General features: G+C 39.0%; 2 protein-coding genes across 2 annotated transcripts; one reads left to right on the top strand and one right to left on the bottom strand.

Annotated features, from left to right (window-relative positions):
• Positions 1-209: 209 nt before the first annotated feature.
• Positions 210-16,983, bottom strand: LOC119744544 (ceramide synthase 6-like). Its single transcript, XM_038220517.1, has 9 exons — positions 16,725-16,983; positions 7,706-7,942; positions 7,340-7,448; positions 7,045-7,137; positions 5,957-6,085; positions 5,251-5,357; positions 4,120-4,276; positions 3,513-3,671; positions 210-2,733 (listed from the first exon to the last, which is right to left on the bottom strand). The coding sequence occupies exons 1-8, from the start codon at positions 16,895-16,897 to the stop codon at positions 3,540-3,542; spliced, it is 1,137 nt and encodes a 378-aa protein (XP_038076445.1). The 5' UTR covers positions 16,898-16,983; the 3' UTR covers positions 210-2,733; positions 3,513-3,539.
• A 2,259-nt stretch (positions 16,984-19,242) lies between these two features.
• Positions 19,243-22,420, top strand: LOC119744545 (60S ribosomal protein L27-like). Its single transcript, XM_038220518.1, has 5 exons — positions 19,243-19,343; positions 20,166-20,254; positions 20,849-21,018; positions 21,582-21,692; positions 22,255-22,420. The coding sequence occupies exons 2-5, from the start codon at positions 20,174-20,176 to the stop codon at positions 22,301-22,303; spliced, it is 411 nt and encodes a 136-aa protein (XP_038076446.1). The 5' UTR covers positions 19,243-19,343; positions 20,166-20,173; the 3' UTR covers positions 22,304-22,420.
• Positions 22,421-22,504: the final 84 nt, after the last annotated feature.

Raw genomic sequence — 22,504 nt, 5'->3', positions numbered from 1 at the left:
TCACAAATCAACCACTAGTCGACTAATGGTCCTTGCCCGAACTTGGCCTGATTTGAACAGTTCAGGGTTATAGTGAGACATTCAAGAGATTTATCTATTGTGGTAATGTAAAGTTAAAATGTCATGACAACTCTTGAACAATGTCCGAAATAAAAGCAGCCCTCTGTGCAAAAATCTAAAAAATTCAAGGCAGGAACAACCGAAAGATATTTTAGTTGCAAATATGCAAATTAAATTAAAATTGTGTTTGTTGTCAATCTGTAAAAGCAGTAATCAGTCCTTTTCAATTATTCCTAAGAACATCATAACGTTGTTTTAACTGTCCCATTTGGGGTTTTTTTCGGGGAGACACGGCTGGCATAATGTCCACATTTTAGTGACTAAATCTCTGCTTTTACAGAATGAACTTCAAATGTTACAAGGTTATACTTACATTCCAACATTTTCTAACACTATGTTACATCACATTATTTGTGCCTCTTTAATACCGAGGAGATAAACATGAAAACCTTAGGTTAACAATTCATAAACCAAGTTAACTGTGAGTAAACAATTCATAAACCAAGTTAAATCTAGGTTAACAATTCATAAACCAAGTTAACTCTAGGTTAACAATTCATAAGCCAAGTTAACTCTAGGTTAACAATTCATTAGCCAAGGTAACTCTAGGTTAACAATTCATAAACCAAGTTAACTCTAGGTTAACAATTCATAAAGCATGTAAACTTTGGTTAACAATTCATAATCCGTGTTAACCCAAGGTTAACTTTTCAAAAACCATGAAGATTTACTGTACAAAAAGGTGACTCTTCTCACAAGAATGCAAGATACGTTTACATGAAAGGCAATACAGAAGAAAAAGAGAGCAAAAGATACAATCAAAACTCATGTACATACATATACACACTTTTAAACCCAGTTTGGTCACCCATAATAGTTTCAGGCTCACCACAGTGGTAATAACCGCATTCAAAGAATTGGGGGGGGGGGGGTGGCGAGTATCACCGATGAACCAAAATACTATTTTTCCAAGAACTTAAACTAAGTATTTGCTCTCAAATAGGATCACTGTTCAATTTAATTTATGAATTGAACTGATCTGTTGTATCACATACATCACACAAAAAAGTAATGCACTTTTGATCTAAAGAGTTAGTTACAAAACATTCACAAGAGGGCGCTGTTCAAGAGAAATACTGGCAGTACAATACTTTGGATGGATCAACAAATATATATATATTTTAACAGATATAATGGAGAGTAATTCTCAAGGCAAAAGTGCCCTCAGTTATCCAAGTCAGAAAGGCTAAAGAATATTACATACGTACAAGTTTATTTGCAAATAATAAATAAACAATAAATATGTGAATATATATGATGGGATATTTGTTTACAAAAACTGCAGCGCAGTGAAGTGGCATTGACTTCTAGGGTGCAACGGTTCAGCAATATCTCAGAAAAAAATCGTGAACAAAAATGCCACAATACTCCATCACAACATGAAAAGCTTATCAAGAAACTTGGCTATGATTTAACTCTGAGACAAAAAGTCTGACATCAAAAAGTCTGAAAAAACACTAAAATTCAAAAATGTCTCTCCAAAATCAAATGTGAGAAAAAGTGGGCAGCTGCAGAAGTTTCACTTGATTTCTGTTTTCCTTTCTTTCAAATGGAAGAGAAAACTTTTTACAAAAAAAGTAAATACAAAACAGAAGGGGTTTAAATTCAAAGTACTGATCCAACCTTTTAGGGTGAAAATAAGATGGCAATTGTTTACAAAAATAAAAGCTGTTAGTCTTGTAGCAATACCTGCTGTTAAGTGTGAAGACATTTAAAAACATTGAAGACAGAATTATCCTTATTGTAAGATTTGACAGACTAACCGAGTAAGCTTTTCAACAATAATTCGGTCAGTTACTTTTTGGATTACTGCAAATGATCTACTCTACCTTTAAGGGTTCAGGTTTGTCTCAAGAACTTTAGAGCACAATGTAAACCCACTGAGTGTCGCATATTCTATTTGTGTTCACATTGCACTGTTATCCTTCATCGCAAGGAATACCAGCTGGGGGAAAAAAACAGTAATACTGGGGAGAATGGGAACTCACACACTGGACGTTGCACATAACAACGGCATCTTTTGTTCAATTCATTCTACGCACCTTTGACTAGAGTATGAAGTTAAATAACGATACTTAGTTTTAAAAAAAAAAAAAAAGAGAGAAAGAAAAAAAAGGAAATTCTGTTATCACCACCTTAAAGCCTCTGGTGTCATTACAAAAAACTAGGTACAAATTGCTGTTCAATTCATTTATAATGTACCCTGGGGTATGTATCGCAATTTACAACAACTGCTTCTTAAATACCATATTTTTGTAGTCGAGTCAATCACAAGTCCCTCACAAGTCCTGCAGTCCCAAGTCAAGCCACAAGCTAGTCAAATGATCCGTCACAGAGGACATTCTTTTGTCATTGTTCATCCCGTGTTACTTCTGACCGGACTTGAGACTTACTGTTAACCAGACTTGTGAAGGACTTGCCTACATGTATACAACACTGTCTGACCCTACGACGTTTACGACAACTAGTATGGACAAGGCTACAGTTTCAAATAAATTTATTATTATTCTAAAGTACGCTACTGTGACAGCTGCAAGCAAGTTTTGCAGAACACCAATTAGAAGTTGTCACCATTGTCGCATTTTCAGTCCTTCTCAGAGTCCTCGAAGAATGCTGAAATATAAAATTATTACTTATTAGGAGCCGTATCCGGGATAAGCTACAGAAACATTTCTTCGCAACGAATGAACTTGTTGCAGGATCCTGAACAATTTCCCTGGAGTCCTCCTACGATGAAGTAATCAGCATTACTGACAAACTGATGAATTCATTACAGGAAGATTTTGGAGAAATTTTCAGAATCCTACATTTCAAAATACTTGACAGACTTTGGAAAAAAAACTAGGCCAAAAAACTGAATATGATTTGACTCTACAATAATAGAAAAACTACAATTTACATCTTAATGCAGGAGCAATCGGCATTTTCATGGAAACCAGCTGGCAAATACCGCTCGATAAACACACAGAGTTTCACTTTCGCTAGGAGCATCCCCCACTGTTTCCAGGGTATCCATTGCCATGTAAATTAAAAGTTAATAGGCTACAACTTCCTTAAATCTTACAAAATCCTCCAAACCTTTCATGGATTTGAAGGATTTGTGAGGGCAAGCGTTAATTAACCGACCAGAAATTACAAACTAAATGCAGCTCAATTAAGATTTATGTAACGTTGGCCAAACGTTACTACCTCAGCTTGATAAAAAATTTCAGTCGCTGTTCCCAAGGGCCACTTTTATGGAGCTACGAAGCAGCTTAGCAAGTTTAAATGCTGAGCACAAACCAGCAGCAAGCCGGTCAGTCGCAATATACATAACATAGCACTTTAGCTGGTGACCTGTTTTCACTAAGCAAATGCTTTTTTACGCTTAGTGAAGTTCTGTGTAAGCGTACCTTTTTACGGTAAACTGATCCCTGTACTCAATGGTGATTGGCCACGCTGTTTCCATGGGTCGAATTTGTCTTGGCCCCGTTTTTCTTTGCGCTCTTGCCGTCCTCAGAGCTCTCCAAATCCGTATCTTCGGCTACGTCACTACGGGAGTCATTTTCCAGCTAATAAAAAAAAAATGTCTCAATTTAGGTCATCGCATAAACTTGGATGTTCTCAAGAGAACTCAAGCAGAAAAGTTTTTGTTTTCTGCAAATAGATTTGGGTAGGACAGTCCAGTTGTGAAAGATTCTGGAGCCATATGCAATATTTTCCTCATGCATATTCATAAGCCCAATGCACTTATTTCATTGGTCAATGTTTCAACAAGTTAAAGTAGCTCCCGTCGCTATTGGAAATTACCGAACTACAGGTTGTTCCCTCAGCCTGGCTTGGGACACTAGTTTGTCAACTTCCAATACATAGGGGATATAATATACAAAGTAAACATGCTTTGAGGGTTGAAAGCATAGACTATCCACCCTCATACCATGTTATATTGCTATACTCTCCACCTCAAACCATGTTCTATTTTATAATATCCACCTCAAACCAATTTTGTAAAACACTTACCTTCCCATTCGTGAGGCCAGTGTACACCATGGACAGGATAATACTGAACCAGTAGAGATGGAGGGCGTACAGTGTGCACAGCAATGCAGTGAAGAAATACTTGGAAGGGTAGGCCCCGATCAACATATGACTATCAATGATTATACTGCTCAGTATCCTGTGAACGGGGGCACGGGTGGGGAAAAGGGTCAAAAATAGAAATCGGATATGTGGAAAAGAGGAAGGGCCAATTCAAATATTGAGCAAGCGTGAGTTAGAATGCAAATTTATGACGTGGCAGCAATACCTTTAACCCAGTCTGAACGTGGACGCAAAATGGTGGGCCATTTGAAGTCTGAGATCAGCCAGCCTGTAGATAGTCAGGTTGACCTACGACATGAGGGTCAACCTAAATTTAAATATCTACGCATATACCAATAGGGTGCTGCGATTAAGCCTGACTCGTGGCTGTGCAGGGGAAGTAGGCCAATCAAACTACAGGGGTGGCGGCACAGCCAAAACGCATGGCAACCAATATGATAATAAAAGCACGAGGCTGTTGCCTGTCCTCATACATGTGTCTTGTGAGGTCACGTTTCCAATCTAAAGTAGCACTTTTACTACATTGTATCTACTGATGCATCCATCCAACCATATACAGGCCTATTCACACCAAATCTTGGGGTTGATGCGGGGTTGACACAAGGTTGAAAACATGCAGCATTTCACAATTGAACATTTTCAACCCCATGCCATCCCTGCGTCAACCCCAAGATTGATTTCACCCCGGGTTGAACTCAACCCTGCTCCAGACCAGGGTTGTGATTTTCACCCCGGGTTGAAACTCTCACCAGGGTTCAAAACAGTTGTGAAACAAGCTTGGTTTGCACAAAACAAGATGATGTGGGGGTAAAAATGTTTAAAAAAAACTCAACCTGTCGCGGCACTGGGTTCGCCCAGGCTTGAGTTCAACCCGGGCTGAGAGGCTGTAGTCTGAAAAGGCTTAGAGTGCTGGGTGGATTTTGGGTGCTACAGGGAGTAATAGGCGGGGTGGTTTGGGGCGGTACAGTGTCTAATGGGTCAATGTGATTTCTTTTGGCCCGTAAATAAATCTGATAACTGAGACTTAGAGTTGACTTCTTGAATACTCACCAGTAAGGAAATAGTAGCACTCGAGTGAGAAAGAACACGACACCAAAACATACAAAAAGTATGTGTGCAAAAATGACGAACCCAGCATAGTTAGCGACCTTGGCACCCTGAGGTCAAGCAAAAATACTTTTTTTAAATACACACAAAAAAGCAAATAAAAAAATCAATTCGGTAATTTGTTAAAATTTGGTCAGGAATGAGTTTTTATACAGGCGTCAAAATTCTTAAGAAAGTTGTTTTCTCCCTTAGAGATGGACCGCCTGTGCTGTTTCTGGGTTAAAAAAAAAAAAAAAAAACCAGATTATTTTTTGGGAGGGGGCAATAAAATTCACTTTTGAATGAGACACTGACCAAAAAAAATTGGCCTAAATGTTAGTTTAGTTATTTAAAAAAAAATCTAAGTTACTTTTGGCCCGACAATAATTCAGTTCTTGAAGGGTAGACTGGTTCTCGCCTCCCTATCAGAATTGAGAATGCAGGGACCAGGAACCAGTCTACTCTGTGGGCTGATCTATTTGTGCACAGAGGCACATCAAAATAAAAATCTTTTTTAGTCAAGAGTTGTAGATAAATTTAAAAAAAAAAATATTTGTAAAAAAAAAAAAAAAAAAAATTGTCAGGAGAAAAAAAAATTAATTCATGAAAGAACACAGACAACACATTTGTGATAATAAACAGTTGGTTTAAAAGCTGAAGCTGATCTTACCTCCAGAAAGATATCTGAGATATCATGTATGACCATGACTAGGGAACCTATGCGGGTGAAGTTGCAGATATACGAGAAGGATATCAACAACACTGTGGCGATATGGTGTATCACATTGGCAACGAAATCCTGCAAAACAAACGGAAACAAGCCGAGGCAAACCTAATAAATATGGTACCAGAGTGTACAATATTCTACTGAATTGAAACAGAATGGCTATTCACTGCAAGTCTTTTCATGCATCTGGTCTACACAATAGGCCAAATTATGCCCATTACGGAGTATTCCTATATGACAGCACTGCCCGACACCCTTTGCCAGCCATAAGGCTAATTCACAAGTGATAATCAGAGAGTTAAAGCCGGTTAAGACTTCATGTGAATACGAAGCGAATTTGACGCGACGAAGAATTCGCTACGAAATTAACCGGAGTTGATGTGTTCAACATTTGCGAATTCGCAGCGCAAAAACTTGCCCTGATTTCACAAATTCATGTTCGCTTTCACGCCGAGTATCGACTGGCCTTCAGTCAGTGAGTCAGTCAGTCAGATCAGGTACAAAGAGGACAACACGCTGGCCCATCTGAAGTCAGGTCCACCCTAATCAGGTCCGCTGGAATTAGGTCCACCATAAGCACAACCACATCACATCGAAAAACAGATACGCAAGGCACACAAATAACATTCACGCTACACCAGTAGATTGTGGGTTTTTCACCCAGGTAGCGCCCCTCTACCCTGGTCCCAACCAGGGGCCAATTTCATAGAGCTGCTTAAGCACAAAATTTGCTTAAGCACAAAAACGTCTTGCTTAATAAAATCAGGTTACCGGCCAAAACTCCATGCGATTGTTATGCTATGTAAACAACAGCTTAATACCAGTCACAAGCAATGTACATCACATGGAGTTTTGGCCGGTAACCTAATTTTACTAAGCAATGTTTTTTCGTGCTTAAGCAAATTTTCTGCTTAAGCAGCTCTATGAAATTGGGCCCAGGGTTGGATTTTACCTGGGCTCTATAAAGTGTTCGAAAGGCGCCCTCTATGTTTGTGCACGGAGCCCATAGGTCGATGCAGCGTACTACTGACCTTTCTCCGGACGTCTGTGAAGAGCGACAAGAGAAGGGAGATATAGAAGGACCACTCTAGAAGGTAGTAGTTGAAGAGAGGGGTTGTCAAAGGCTGCGGAATGAAACAATATTATGTATCGTTAACCCATAAGCACCTGTTATACACGGCATTGAAGAGCAAGCTGATATATCAGCTTGAACACTATTGCGCATTGTTTCCACCCTGTCCTATTCAGGCAATTAGTTCCATACTTTAAGAGTTAAACATAGGTTGGAGGTGTATGCAGACTTTTCTCACGGCTGGCGAAACTCACATGGTACGGGAAGTTGAGCCAACAGATTTGGGATGACCAGAACCAATCCTCTTGTGGGTGGTAATAGATCCCATAGAGAAAGACAAATGTGTAGAATGCGCAACGCCACCTTCAAAGAAAAAACAGACAGAAAAGAACAAAATTCAATAGATTGAAGGAAAGAACAGATAGTGGTAAGCTAAACAAAGTTGCTGAGCCAAAGTTTTACTTGCTGGAAGTTGATACCGAGTGAGATATATAATAATAGTCTGGAGCTTTTCCCATTAAATGGCGTACAATGTATAAGACAGATTCGGGAAGCTGGATCTACAGTTGCCCTGTTTATCTATCAGGCAACCTTCATACAGAAAAAAAATCCAAACTCACGAGTTCTCAGTGAACTTCTTGAGCGGCGACGGCCGCTCCTGGTTGCGACGTCTGCGGAACCAGCGTTCCACCCGGCGAACTGACCAGTCCAACTGCTTGCCCAGTCCCTCAAGCCGCTTGTGGTCAGGGTTGCGTGTGACCGACAGGAATGCTTTCTCCAGGATCAGGTTGGACACCGGCTTGTAACCGCTGGTGACCCGAATCCCCATGGCAACGCCGATCGGGGAAAATATTAACCTACAACAGCGAGATAAATAGATGTCAAATAAATTGCGTCGTCTGTGGCACACAATTATCCAACTTGCAACAACCATTGGTAAACTTTTTCTGTTTCAGGCATCTGTAACCCTCTGAAAAAGTTCTTATTTTGAGTAACTTTTGAGCCTCTTATGCAGAACATAAACGACTGAATCATAGTTGGGCCGCAAATATTTCAAAATTCATAAAGTAAGTATTCCATCACCACACATGGGCAGGTTTTCATTCGAAGTCTCATACAAAAGAGCAGAAGTTTTGTAGAGCTAAAAATTGGAATTTGTAAAATTCCATGTTTCATGGGAAAACTCAAACAATAGCTGGACAGTACATCTGTAACAACCGAATCTTCAAGGGAAAAATTTCAAGGTCTTCTTGAAAATAAAAACCTCGAAATTGTCCAAAAAAAAAGCTTCAACATTAACCCACTACTGTAAAAAATTAGTCAAGTGTACAGCCGCATTAAGAAGAGAACTTCATGTTGCCATGGTAACAAGCAACCATGGTAAAACACATACATGTACATGTATAGTGTACATGTACAGAAAAATACAGTGTACAAGGGCACTTTTCCTGAGTGCAATCACATTAACTACCGGTACGCGATTGTCATCAGAAAGGAGCTCTAACTGCATTGATGCCTTTGCGGGTTTCCACGGCAACACAAGGCTACAAAATCCCATTTCAATGTAAATGGATTGCAGCGTTGTATGTGCACACGTGCGTCACATGCATAATGATTTCAAAGCAAAAATTCAAAGGCTTTCTTCCTTAATACAAGGAACATGAAACTGGTATATTTGACAGATTTTAAGGGCACAAATTCAGCCGATATTCCTCAGGGAAACTCTCACTGTAATGCTTGACTGAAGTGCAAGAAGTACTGTAAGGAGAACTTTATCCTCTGTCCTACATGTAATATCTACAAACCCTTGCGACCTCTGCCCAGTTCTGTCTCATTTTGCCAGAACGTCTCACATATTTGGTATATTCAGCAGAGCCCTAAGATTAGGAATGAAATATCCAAATCCAGTCAGCCCACATGTGCAGGGTTGGGTGGGGTTATCATCACGTGTACGTGACGATCAGTGTAATGTATCCAGAGGATGAACACATGTATGTTCAGACACGGGACACTTTCGCGCTTTAAGCTGTATTTGTTTGGGTATGGGGAAAAAAAACAATCTGGTTGTGCTAAATCAAATCAAACAAAGAGCTAGTACAAAATGTCCTTCATGTTTAAGTTACTGTTTTGTAATTTGTACAATGCATACATGTACAAATTACAGTAGCATAAGAATTTGTTACTCTCAATATGACAGCCAAAAACGGATTGCGCTTTAGTCATTCTGGCAGAGCTCCTGCTGAACAGTTACAAAGGAAGGACAAGTGAACACTTTAATTACTGTTGACTGACTGGCACTTACAGAAGACGATAAAACGGTCTTGCATACCGGTACATTATGAAAAATTTCAAGAAAAAGGAAAATTTACTTGCACATGTGTATTGGCTCAGCCCCACATGAAGCCATCGACATTTTTACATGTACATGGATGTAACTTCACACCTGTCTTTATCATCGGCAAAGCCTAACCTCCATGTAATAAGGAAATAAGCAGCCCTGCTTACAGAACAGGCAGGACAACGATGAAGGCCAAGGACAGACACCCCAGGGGGTTGCCACTGCCTGTCATGCTGTCAAACTGAGGACAATCAATTACGACTGAGCTACCACAAAATGAGGAATACTCTCTTTGTCAAGGTTCCCAGCTTGAGTTGCCCCCCCCCCCATTTTCCCCCAGTATCCTGTGCAGCTATTTTTGGTTCATTATGCATGCAGAGCCTTTGCGAAATTTTAGACTGATGGCCTGCAGACATTGACACCAATTTTATACAAATCAGATGTAGCATTTACAAAGACATGGGTAACTCAAAAGTCTTTTATTTTCCATTCACTGTGTGTATGATCAAATGCATTGGTTCACGCTCATTCACAGAAACTGGGAATATTAATGATCGTAACTGAAAAATACTTTGTTCAGTTGAGCTAAAATGTAATGTTAATGTTTCTACTAGCATTCCAAATTTCATGACAATTGGTCATTGCATTTCTGATATCAGAAGAGGGAAGGGGGGGGGGGCTTTCCCCATGTACATGTCATATGACCATAGAAAACTTGGCTCTTTTGTGCTTTGTAATTGTATTAAAGTAGGGGGTTGAAAATGCTTGTCAAACCACTACCAAACCAAGGACTCTCAAGGCGGTGCCATGACAACATGAAGAATACTATATTCACTCTCTTCCTTCCTTAATCAAGGCTGCATTCATGCTGGGCTTGAGATACCATAGAAGGAAATGCCTCATTATGCTACAGTGTCCAAGGGATACAACTGCCAGTCAAACTGCATTCATCAACCCAATGACAATCAGTCAACATGGGGAATTTTTCCCTGCCTCAAAAATGGGTCCTACATGTAGCTCTATGCTCAAACTGGAATGGTTCTCAAGCTGGGTGGAGGGCAAGGTTGTCATCATCAAACTGAAGACTATCACTCACGGCCCAGTCCAACAAAATGAGGAATCTCCTCTTCCTCAATACAGGATGTTTCACAAATGTAGATGGGTCATTAATTAAGGGTGCAAAGTGTGGCTTTTTCCCCCTGTCCCTGCTTCCTTATTACGTTGTACTTTTTAGTATCAATAAGAATGACTTCAAACACTTTTTTTTTTATATAATAATAATAATAACGGAGTCTTATATAGCGCACGTATCTACCAACAATTAGGTACTCAAGGCGCTGAAAATTATGTCTATTATTAAAGAAAGGTAAATAAAGTATACGAGAAATAAGAGACCCATTATGTAGCACCTTATCTGTTCGGCTAGTACAGGTAGTTTTCTACTGGTAGGCCCTATTTATAGTAATTCTTGGACAACTGCATTAAGAAGTGCATCAGAATTATACAATCGTAGATGTCAGATGTAACAGCAAAAAAAAATGGAACCCAAATTTATATAACGAGCATCGTTCACAGCGAATGTAGAAAAAATATATTTATAACTGCAAGTAGATCACGGATAGAGTAGATTAATCATGAATAATATGTAAACAAACCAACTGGGAGTGCGAAGAGCAAATTTACAAACACTTGACCTTGATGCAGTGAATAGAATAGACATGTGTCATACCCTTCAAAGTACAGTCGAGTCTCGTTAATACAAACTCGTTCGGACCTAGCCAAATTGTTTGTTATATCAGCATTTTGTATTAAGAGGAACATCAGTCCCATTCATTGTGCACATAAATGCACAGTCGGGACTAAGGCTTTACGTTTGTTATAACCAGAATTTTGTATTAACAGAGTTTGTACTAACGAGATTCGACTGTAATACCATCAGATAGATGCATATGCATGATATGCTGGTACACAAACATGTAGACCAAGCCTGTAACAATATCAACTACTTACATGTATAAATTCCTTGATTTTAAAAAATTGGGTATTTTTTTTCTATTATTCCTTATAACCTGGGCATCCTACTTTTAAAATTGCACGGTTTTGAAAAGATGTTTGGAAAAAAAAATTTGTACTTGTCGTGCGGTTAAGAGTAAATAAACAATTTCCCTCCTCATTTTATTTTTAATTTACAGCAAATTCCAAAAATGAAAAACTTTTTAATAATGAAAATATTACTAATTTTCTCTTGAAATCTGCACCACATTTAGACATCTTTTCTAGGTTTCAGAGACATGCAAATATGCCGATTTAATTTTTGAATATTGTGTTCAATCATCCAGTCCATAAATGTATGGGTGAAATATTGTTATACACACATCTAGTTACTGCACACATGTACATATCGTACATACAAATGTACATGTACATGTACATGTACAAATAACATGTGTATACAGTGTGCACAGTATGCACATGTACATGTGCAGTGGTACACGTACATTAATTTACACAATATAAGACCGTTTTTGTAATTGAATGCTTGGGCTTCACCTTAAGAGCTGGCTCAGCCCCTTAGATGACAATGCTGGAGGGGTGATTCAGAGGTGATTAACATAAACCCGAATTGATTAAAATCCTCATGAATAAATCATGAGAAGATAGTTGGTTAGCGGACCATCTGCTGTGTGACCGTGAAGACTAAATGGACAGTCTACACACTATGCATAATTAATTAAGATGATTCACGCTCTTATGGTATATTATGCCAATTTATGCGTCAATGCCAGAAAACCCCCATTGACGCATTCACAACTGAAAGGGTCATCATAATAAGCAGACCTGACGTAAGATTTAGGGGAAATGAAAAATCCACAAAATAATCCGCGGAAGATTTAAGGGTTGCCGAGGGTCCCAGAGAGCAACCGTAGGATCTATGGACCAAGGTCAAGATGGAAAATGATAAGGCAATCAAGAACAATGCATGAAAAACCCTTAATGTTTCTTTGTTAAATCCAATTTCTGTGATGTATTCATTACATTCAGTAAAATACATATTTTTATTTGGACGAAAAATGTCTTTTCTTGAACTAAAAAAGGAAATGTCTGTTCAGTTAATACAAGAGCATTAAGGCTGCTGAATTAAATGAGTAAGTTATGTAAATTATCGGTAAAAGGTGGCTCAGGTTACCCTGATGGATCTGATATGTTTGGGGAAACTGCGAAATCCCTTTAAAATATTCCCGTGACCTGTCGATGTCAGGGCAGCGTACTGGAGGACGTCCCGTCTGTTTCCCTCTATTTGAGCCTGAAAATAGTAATTGATATACAGTGTACCCCCCCCCCCAACAAAAAGTGACAAAGTCCAAACATTAACAGTTTAACTGCATACAGTGTGTTGTGCTACTTGGAGCAACTTTGAAAATATGTCAGAATTTGGGATTGTCATGTTGAGTTTCATTTCCTTAAAATTAATGGATTTATCATGATAAATGACCCCTCACTTCAATTCCACTTTCTAGTTCGGTAATACCTAAAAAAAAAATCACCAGTTGATCGTGCAGGTTTCTTTTTCAAAAAGAGGAGGATGAGGGCCTTTTTATTTTTTATTTTTTTTATAAAAATAGAATAATTTTTTAAAAAGGAGGCGGCTTTAAAAAAGGTTGCAGGCTGGGACGATCAACTGGTTTTTTTTAACTAAATAACCACCTCATTCTAAAAAAAATATATGTTGTCTGCAGCAAGCCGATGTAGTTTAGGAAGTTGACCCCATTCACAACATCAGTTGTGTTACTCGCCTAATGTGTACTGTATGTTATGCATACACGGTAGGCACTGCATTTACCATGTTTACGTCACACAGTGCAACTCAAGACGCCAGGAAAACCAACACCACTCTTGGGTTTAGGCGTTAAAGTCTACATCGATAAATTCAGAGAATAGTATTTTTCATGTAATTATACACTGTACATGTTACCATGTAGGTCTGGAGGGAAAAGGCGTGCAATCATTGCACCGATCTGACATGAAACAGATTAAAAAAAAAAAGAGCACAAAACTGCGTAGGTTGGAGTGAACACATTATTGTGTAATTTGTAATTCAACGACCACACTAATTGACATTTGAATTATGGAGTCATTCAATCTCAATTACTCAAATTACATACTACTTACATGTACATGTAGAAAGTAATACAATTATGTTAAATGCATTAGGCGAAATAATAAAATTGAGTTTAGCATATCCGCCCACTTCCTTTTTGGAGGCCCCCTCCTTTTCCTTTTTTATTATATTGTAAAAAAAAAAAATTCTAAGTTTAATGATCTTTTTCGGGAAAAAAAGGTCGTACTTTAAGACTGTAAAAAGCTGGTATGCCATTTCCAAGTGGCGGCCATTTAAAAAAAAAGCTGGCAGCCATTTTGAAAAAAAGGCCCGGCCGGTCGTTTTGGAAAATGGGTCAGGCGGCCATTTTGAAAAAAAAGGGGGGCCTCCTCCTTCCTTTTTTCAAAAAGGCAGGACGCTGAACATGTTTGGTTCTCCTTGGGGGGGGGGCCTTATGTATGTACTCGCAAGTTCGTAACCAGAGACATTTGGGCTGATTGGTTTTTGTTTCAGTGGAAACCATACCTGACAATTCAATTTTTGAACGGAAAAGCGACTCATTAGCTTCCAGTTTGATAGATGATTTGTAGAATAATTTTAAAAGCTACATCTTCGCTGTGTGATCCCTGTTTGCTATTTCCCAGGCTTGCAAGTTTGCTAATGTTGCTCAGTGCTCACGTTGTGACAACATTGCACCAACGTTGCAGCATTGCTAATGTTGCTATCATCATGACTAAGTGGCGTTGGGCTGGCGTGATCCACGGTCACGTGGCACATGTTCGTTTATACTTTTCTTGGCTAGAGTCTAATCAACAAAGACATTGACATATTGAAAGACCACGACCACGCATACATAGTAGGGCCCAAATAAGTATCGTGTTTCAGAGGTGCAGAACCTTTTGCAAACCCTTTCAATTCAATTTCTTTTCTCGATCTTATGAATTGATTTCATTGAATAAAAAACACCTTGTTGGGCGTTGTTTGTTCTAGAGTTTAAAAGTTCATCCTGTAACGCTACAGAGCTCAAATTCAACTGGCTTTGATAAAACTGACTGTAATCATGTGAAGTGTGCTAACAATGGGACAATGTGAACATGCCATGGGCTACACATTCTGAACAATTCATCATCATTTGCAAAGCGATTCATGAAAGAAATATGCAAAGAAATTTAACATTTGTCTGCAACATTAAAGTCTCAACCAGTGAAGTTTGTAAATGTCAGCAGACATGGTAAAAAATACAAGCAACCACCTGCATCAAATTTGCATATATATATACTGGCAGATGAGAAACAATTTATCAACCACCTTTGACCCAGTCTAATTCTGGATATAAATTCTCTATTAATTGTAATAACATGGTCTTCTTTGTGGCTTGACACCACAATAGTCGCACTTCATTACTGGAATATAGGTGGCTTGTCATGCGTTGTGCACACGCTCAACAAGCATGAATTGGCATACAATGTAGCCTATTGGTTCAAATGGTTTGAACCCAGAATGAAGTAGGCGAGTAATTTACCTGCAACTTGCCATAGTATACAATTCAAAGTTGACATTCCAATGATTTTCAATTTAGAAAGTTAGTTAAAATTTTCCATGATGGTTTCAGAAAGAATGTTGCAACCTGACGCTGATTTTTTCTTCATATATCATCTCAATGAAGGTCAGTCATTGCAAAAATGACGATAAGACATGAATCTGGGACTGAGAAAAATTTCCATTTCCAAAAAAAGGAATTTTTTTTTTTTTACTCTCCATAGACTTTGTACCCAACAGCCGTAGTAGCGTCAGGTTGCAACATTCTTTCCATGGTTTCTAACAATTTAAGCTATTCTGATTACAATACAATAATAAAGGTGTCTTCTTAATGAATGACGGAAGGGGTTTTAAGGAAAAAGGGGAGTGGGCAGTGTTTAATTGTTCTTTCTGATGAAAAGAGGGCAAGCTTTAAGTTTTATTCATTCAATAACAATTAACCTATCGCGGTAGAATCGCGCAACGCGCAAAATCTGTGACAAACAACATGTAACGTACAAAAATTCCACAGGGTTGTCTAAGGGGAGTGGCTAACTCGCAAATGGTGATAGGTCAATACTACCATGGAGCTAGGAACTCTTTATACTACTGACATGAAATCTACATATCCCATGGAAAGAAGGGGGTGAAGTTGGCCTAAATTTGTTTTTACCATGTTTACTGCCATACTGGATGCAATTTTAGTTTTGCAAACGTATAGTTATGCATGTATATTCCTTCCTCCATGATAATGATATCATCAACCAAGCCATGATACAATAAGGAAATGGTTAACCATCTCTAGTTTATCATGTAGCACCATCCATTTTTATGGAATATAACATTATTAGCAACGCCCATTGCAAACACAACACAGCAAAACTAAACAGTAAACTCGACACAACCAGTCCTAGCCCCATAAATGTGGCCTATTTACTGGACTGCCTCCGTAAACATAGGCCACACATCCACATGTACAAAAATCGTGTCGACTTTGCCAAATTTTGATTTTCACATTAAGGCTTAGTTTGTAGGGTTTTTTTGCTTTAGAAGCATACTCACCCTCTTTATAGGCTAATCAGAAAAGTGCTGCCTTTTTCAGATGTATATTTTTCGTGAAATTTCCAGATTCATTTTTACACGTTTGCGTATCAAAATTTCAACATGAAATTTCACAAAAATTAGACATCTGAAAAAGGCAGCACTTTCTGACTAGCCTATAAAGTGGGTGAGTATGCTTCTTAAGCAAAAAAATCCTACAAACTAAGCCTTAATGTGAAAATCAAAATTTGGCAAAGTCGACACGATTTTTGTACATGTGGATGTGTGGCCTATGTTTACGGAGGCAGTCCAGTAAATAGGCCACATTTATGGGGCTAAACCAGTCCATGACACAAACACCAACAATTGAACAAAATAAAATGACAGATTCTCTACTCAAACTAGCATAGAGATATATGCAATAATGCATAGAGCAAGGAAGATACGACTACGAGTACGAGGCATTGTAACTGACTGTGTACACATTGATTTGATGGTCTGATCATGCATGTTTACGTCTGCAGATAAGGCTCACACGCGCCAGCCATCAACCATGCCAAGCACAATGCGGAATGCCCCGTGCCGTGCCCATGTCATTATTTGACAGATACGGTAACACACCTCCCAAAAAAACTGAACTAACCTCTCGAGGCATAATCTGATAATGACGAGCGCGATCGCCAACATGGCCACATATTTGACATCTTCAATCTGTGGGTATCTCACATCCTCGGTGCTTCGGAGATCGGCCCAAGTAACATTCGCTGGAAACCAAAATCGCTCGTTGAAGACGTACGCCGATAACCCGCCCGCCATTGTTGTAATACGTTTGGTAACAAAATAATGCACACTAAATATCTGCACGCTTTGAATTCACGCATTGACCACATGTATTAGTCACCGGTACACATCACGCGAGGTTTTCGCGGGTGTCCTTAATTTTTTTTGAACAGGGAAGCCAGGTTACGGGGCGCTTAGTACCAGGGAAATTGCTTTGACAAGTTATTCAACGCGCCCGTACCCGGCCGGCGGTACCCCGCCCCCCCCCCCCCCCCCCCCTCCACCCACCAAACACCCTGATCCCCTTCTGTATTTGGAAGATGGAAGATCAATTAAAAAATATGAAATTATGACATGGCAAGTAGACGGAAGGAACGCATAATCCTGACGCAATGTTCAGGATACTGCATGAGTCAACTTAAAAATGAGTCAACTTATTAAAACATCATGAATTTGGGTCCGAGAAACAAAATGGACGGTGAATTTTTCAAGACAGTACAATACTTTGTCTACAAAACCAACAAAGTCACTTGTAAATACACGATATCGTTTTCGAGAAGAAAATACCGAAAGAAAATATTTGCTCAAGATGAAGGATTTTAGAGGATCCAATATAGGAACAGAACCCGTATAACAACATACCCAGCTACCATGAATTAAAAAATAATATTCATAAATACCTCAGACAGTTTAGCCATTCCTATTGGTCGAGAGCCCGTCACGTGGCCGGTATTAAACGGATGATAAAGACATGGCTAACTGGTCTTAAACACTTTTCCAGTGTCACAATAAAATGTGGACTCCTAAAAATCCAGTGCCTCTTATCGTTTCATTGGTTGAACGTTCACAATCCTCACGTAGGCATGCGCAACACTACCAGGGAGTTAGAATTTTATAGTTCTAAATTCAAAACGCAACGCGCCAGGTGCGTTCTGCGCGACATCGCATAGAACATGATACGCGCGCGTCAATCTCCATAAAAGGGTTGTTTTCATCTTACTCGCCAGCTGAACACTCCATTATTTTGCAGGAGGGATGATTCAAAAAGCATAAAGTGAATTTGTTGAACAAAATCGGGATGTTTTGAACGAATTATATGATTTTTTTTTTACCGAAAAGGTATTTATGAATGGGAATAAATATGTACTCCGTCGGTATTTATCACTCTGTTTAATACCACTTAGAGTCTGGGCGCTGATAATTACCCTCGCCTCCGGCTCGGGTAATTATCAGCACCCAGACTCTAAGTGGTATTAAACAGAGTGATAAAAACCTCCGGAGCACACATTTATTCCCTTATTCATCGGCCCCCATTTTAGTGGGTCAGGATTTTAAATTACAATTATTACCGGAAAAAAATTCTGAAAATGTCCTGCAAGTTCTTGAGAACAATCGATTGTACCAAACTGCAACCAAATTACACTAGTATTCTGAATTCGCTGCTGAATTAATAGTTAATACAGATACTGAAAACATTCAACTTACTCATTCAACGAGTACATAAGTTATTTTCTAAGTTATGTAAGTAATTGGTAACAGGTGCAGGACGGATCTGGTGGACACCCTGATAGTTCTGATATTAGGGACATTTCATCGGGAAATCTGAAAATATCCCTTTAGGCCTGTAGATTTCAGGGCATGCAGCGTACAGTTCCCGGTGGAGCACTTCCTGTATAGTAAGCACCACTTTTTTTAATTGGTACACAGTCATAACAATGATTTTAAACCATATATTTCTTAATTCTCGGAATTTAGAATCCAACGTTTAAGTGTTCAAACGGATTTTCAATAGTAAATGTTTTATTCGAGCGTTTGCAACCCTCTGAATAACAGTCATTTATTTTGGGTTGCCTTTGCAACTCTATGCACTATCTATCTAACGCAAAAAAAGTTAATTAAGGAGGCCTAAATATATATTTGTTTGACCGCAAGTAGCTTAATGAATTCGAAAATTATTGAGGTGACATAACAGGAGTTATGTGAACCAATTATTCCCACACTATAAACGTTCACAAATTATTTTCGTTCGATGCCTCAGTCAATTTCGTATTTAATGAAATTAAGCAATTTAAAACACTTATTTTTTTCGGGATGTAAGTCGAAAACAGCACGATTTCCAAAGTGGATAACCCCCCCCCCCCCGGGTCACTCCCATGATCCGGCATGAAAACAATTCTGGAGGGCGCTATTTACAGTCGACGGCAGCACAATCGATGAACAGCAAACTTAAAAAGCTTACACATATTTTTCTCTTTTCCCCTTGTTTAGCTTGTACCTTCTGCAATTTAATCATCATTTAATTTACATTTGCCTTAATTTCAATCTTGTATTTTCATTTCCTTACAATTATTAGTTTCCCCCATATAAAAAGATTCCCCACAGATATGGCCGAACACTAAATAGTCGTCGGGGCGTTGAGCACAAAATATTTCCCACAATCCCTCATGCTCGACCTTTTCTTCCGGTTCGCCGTTTAGCTGAGGTACGGATAGAAATAGTTGCTCGAAAAGATCGCCTATCATCCTATCGAAAGACATAAAAAGAACTTAAATTGTAACATTTTATTTACAATTGAGTATATGAACAATAAAATCTCGTGAATTTTGTTTATAATGCTAGTTTCATTGTCCGAACATAACGTTTTTACCCCCGTGTATTGGACATGGAGACGTTGAGTCACTGAGCTGTGTTGTTAAATTCATCAATGACAATGTTCATTATAAATTATATTTTCATGTGTATGCAGTCGCTAGTAGGCCCAATTTAGTTTTTATCACATAAAAAATTAATGATGCTTTGTCTGTGGAATGTTAATTTAGTTACCATTCTGCGTGTCTAGTCTGTATCCTCGATCTTTCATTATCATCATCATGATTATCTGCGCAGGTATTTAAGTTGCACTTGCAGGTCTGCAGGTAGTGGATTGCGGAGTCCCGGATCCTCGGATCTGGATTGAACTGTAAAGTCTTGATCTTCTGAAGGGAGGGCGCGCTTGTGGAACGGGGCACTGGCATAACCATGATGACTGGATGGAGCCATATCCATATGAATGATCTTAGGACTAAAATTCTTTTGAGAACGAAGCATCCATATCCATATTAATTTCCTCGCAAAGGAAGGGAAGGCGCGCTCTTTTCTTTCTCTTTTTTGAATAAATTTTAAAATGAGAAGGTTGCATTAGGACCTTTGAAACATTGAAAAACAGGAAGTAATCCAATGGATGTATTTGATGCCTGACTTCCAGGAACTGAACCATTGTACCATTTTGTCACATCAGTTAACGCCAAGTCCTTTTGATATACAGGAGCAGCCATGGGCAAGTTTCTGAAACCAGGCAGAGTGGTTCTCGTTCTCTCGGGGCGTTTTGCCGGCCGCAAGGCTCTCATTGTCAAGGTAAACAAATGATATATTTTCTGTTTTTGAAACTGGTAGACATAGCTTTAATATTTGGCAAGTCACACTTTGACCGCTTCGTGTTTGGTCATAAGTCCTGCCACGTTTGGTTTGTATACATTTCACAAAGTGTTTGTGACTGAGCATCTGTGGTCACCAGACCACCAATCACAATCTAATTGGTCAGTGTGCACTGTTTTATTACATTGAATTTTATAAATCTGAATCAAGAACTTTAAATTTGCAATCTCTTAAAACATAAATATATTCCATCATACAGAACTGTGTCTTTTATTCAATTTTGTCATAAAAATGTGTATAGAAATTACACATGTTGCCTGAACTTTAAAGTTTTTGTTATCTCATAATTTGAATTTTATCACTTAATCCTTCCCCCAGAGGAAATAGGGTGGGGAACCTACATGTATATTATTTAAAAGCTGAGAACCTCTTGAATTTGAATTGCCAAACCACCCAACCCCCCCCCCCCCCCCAAAAAAAACAAATTTCAACTTTGTCTAGTTTATGTAGGAGCAGTTTCCACATTCTATGATTTTCATCATTTCAATTACCTTGTGTCATTTATTCCCTTAGAACCACGATGATGGCAGCACAGACAGGACCTACGGCCACGCCCTGGTGGCGGGCGTCGCCCGGTACCCACGCAAGGTGACCAAGCGCATGAGCAAGAAGCGCATCAAGCAGCGCTCCAAGCTGAAGTCCTTCGTCAAGGTGTTCAACTACAACCACCTCATGCCAACCCGGTCAGTCAAGTCCTTTCAAACTGGGTTTTTAGTTCCAAGGCCTGAAAAAAATGTGTTGACAGGCTGCAAGTCTAGGCTAAATCATTTGAGGATTTTTTAACATGCAGTTTGAATTCCGCTATTCTGCTTTTACTTTGGAAACTGGATATTCAAAACACCCTTAAAAAATTTGAGCTTCCATATTTTTTGTGACACAAGCTAAAGAAACCTACTGAAACATACCCCAATTTGATTCATGGTCCCTGATTGTAACTGCATTCACTTGCTAGGGGTCTTGTTGGTTTATGAATAGCCTTCCCTTTTGATTTATCTGAGAGTTCCCGTCCATCTGTGAGTGGTTTTCTGAAGGCCCAGTGGTCATTGAATCCTGCAAACTATACCCAGTCATTGGGAGGGCATTGCATGTGGCACCTCACTTGTCACTTTTTGTTGACATGACTGTGAGGTGAATGGGAACTTCCAGTAAAATGAGGAAAAAAAGATATAACTGGATTTTGAAATCTCAGATTTCTCCCACCACTAAAGTCATTTGACATTTGGTTATTTGTTTTTTACATTTGCAGGTACTCCGTCGATGTGAACATCGACAAGCAGGTCGTCAACAAAGATGCCTTCCGGGACCCAACGCTCAGGCGCAAGGCCAAGAGAGAGGTCAAGACCAAGTTCATGGAAAGGTCAGTTATAGTTCTCCCTACAAGGACTCTGAGGGTGCTGTCCTAATCAGAAGAGTCATGTGTGGGCATTGCGAGGGCATGCATTTCATTGTGTATTTAAATTCATTGAGTAATTAAATTTGTCCAATTTCTTGAGTTTGTGACAGTGACCGTTACCCGCACTTGTTTTATGTAATATATAATAATAGCTTTATTTATTGATACCATGTCACCTCAGGGATGATTTTCAAAGGGCCATCATTAAAAAATCACTAAAATCAATAATATTTTTTTTGGGGGGGGGGGGGGGCTTGTCGGAATTAAATGGGCTTGTGTTGTATTTCAGCTGCTCATGTGCACCTCACAATTTGTTGATTTTTTTTTTTACGTAGGATAACACAACAGATGATTTGATTTTCTGGATTAGGTCTTATAAAGTGCAGAAAAGTCTGGTATCTATTCAGGTATATGCATGACACCAGCGCCCAACAGAAGTGGTGTATGTGCGCCAAATTTTGCTTCGGTTTTCTGTTCATGGCATTTTTTTTGTCTTTTCTTTCCTGTATTTTTCTCTGACGTGCAGATACAAGACTGGCAAGAACAAGTGGTTTTTCACCAAACTGAGGTTCTGAGCACCGAGGAAGCATGTCCTGTTTTGGCCGTCTGTAAAATATGTTTAAGTATGCTGGTTTTGAGATGAAGAGTCAGTGATATTAAAATAAGGGCACCATTGAAAAAGTGCAAACAAATGGTATGGTCTTCACGTGTCTCTCATTTGTGCTGTGTGTAAATTTGTGAACTTCAATAAAGAAATTTACAAGTCAGATGACAAT

This window comes from Patiria miniata, unplaced genomic scaffold, assembly GCF_015706575.1.
Source record: "Patiria miniata isolate m_02_andy unplaced genomic scaffold, ASM1570657v1 HiC_scaffold_7, whole genome shotgun sequence".
Classification (NCBI taxonomy): Eukaryota; Metazoa; Echinodermata; class Asteroidea; order Valvatida; family Asterinidae; genus Patiria; species Patiria miniata.
The sequence above is the reverse complement of the archived record's forward strand: the minus strand, read 5'-3'. Positions and strand labels throughout refer to the sequence as shown.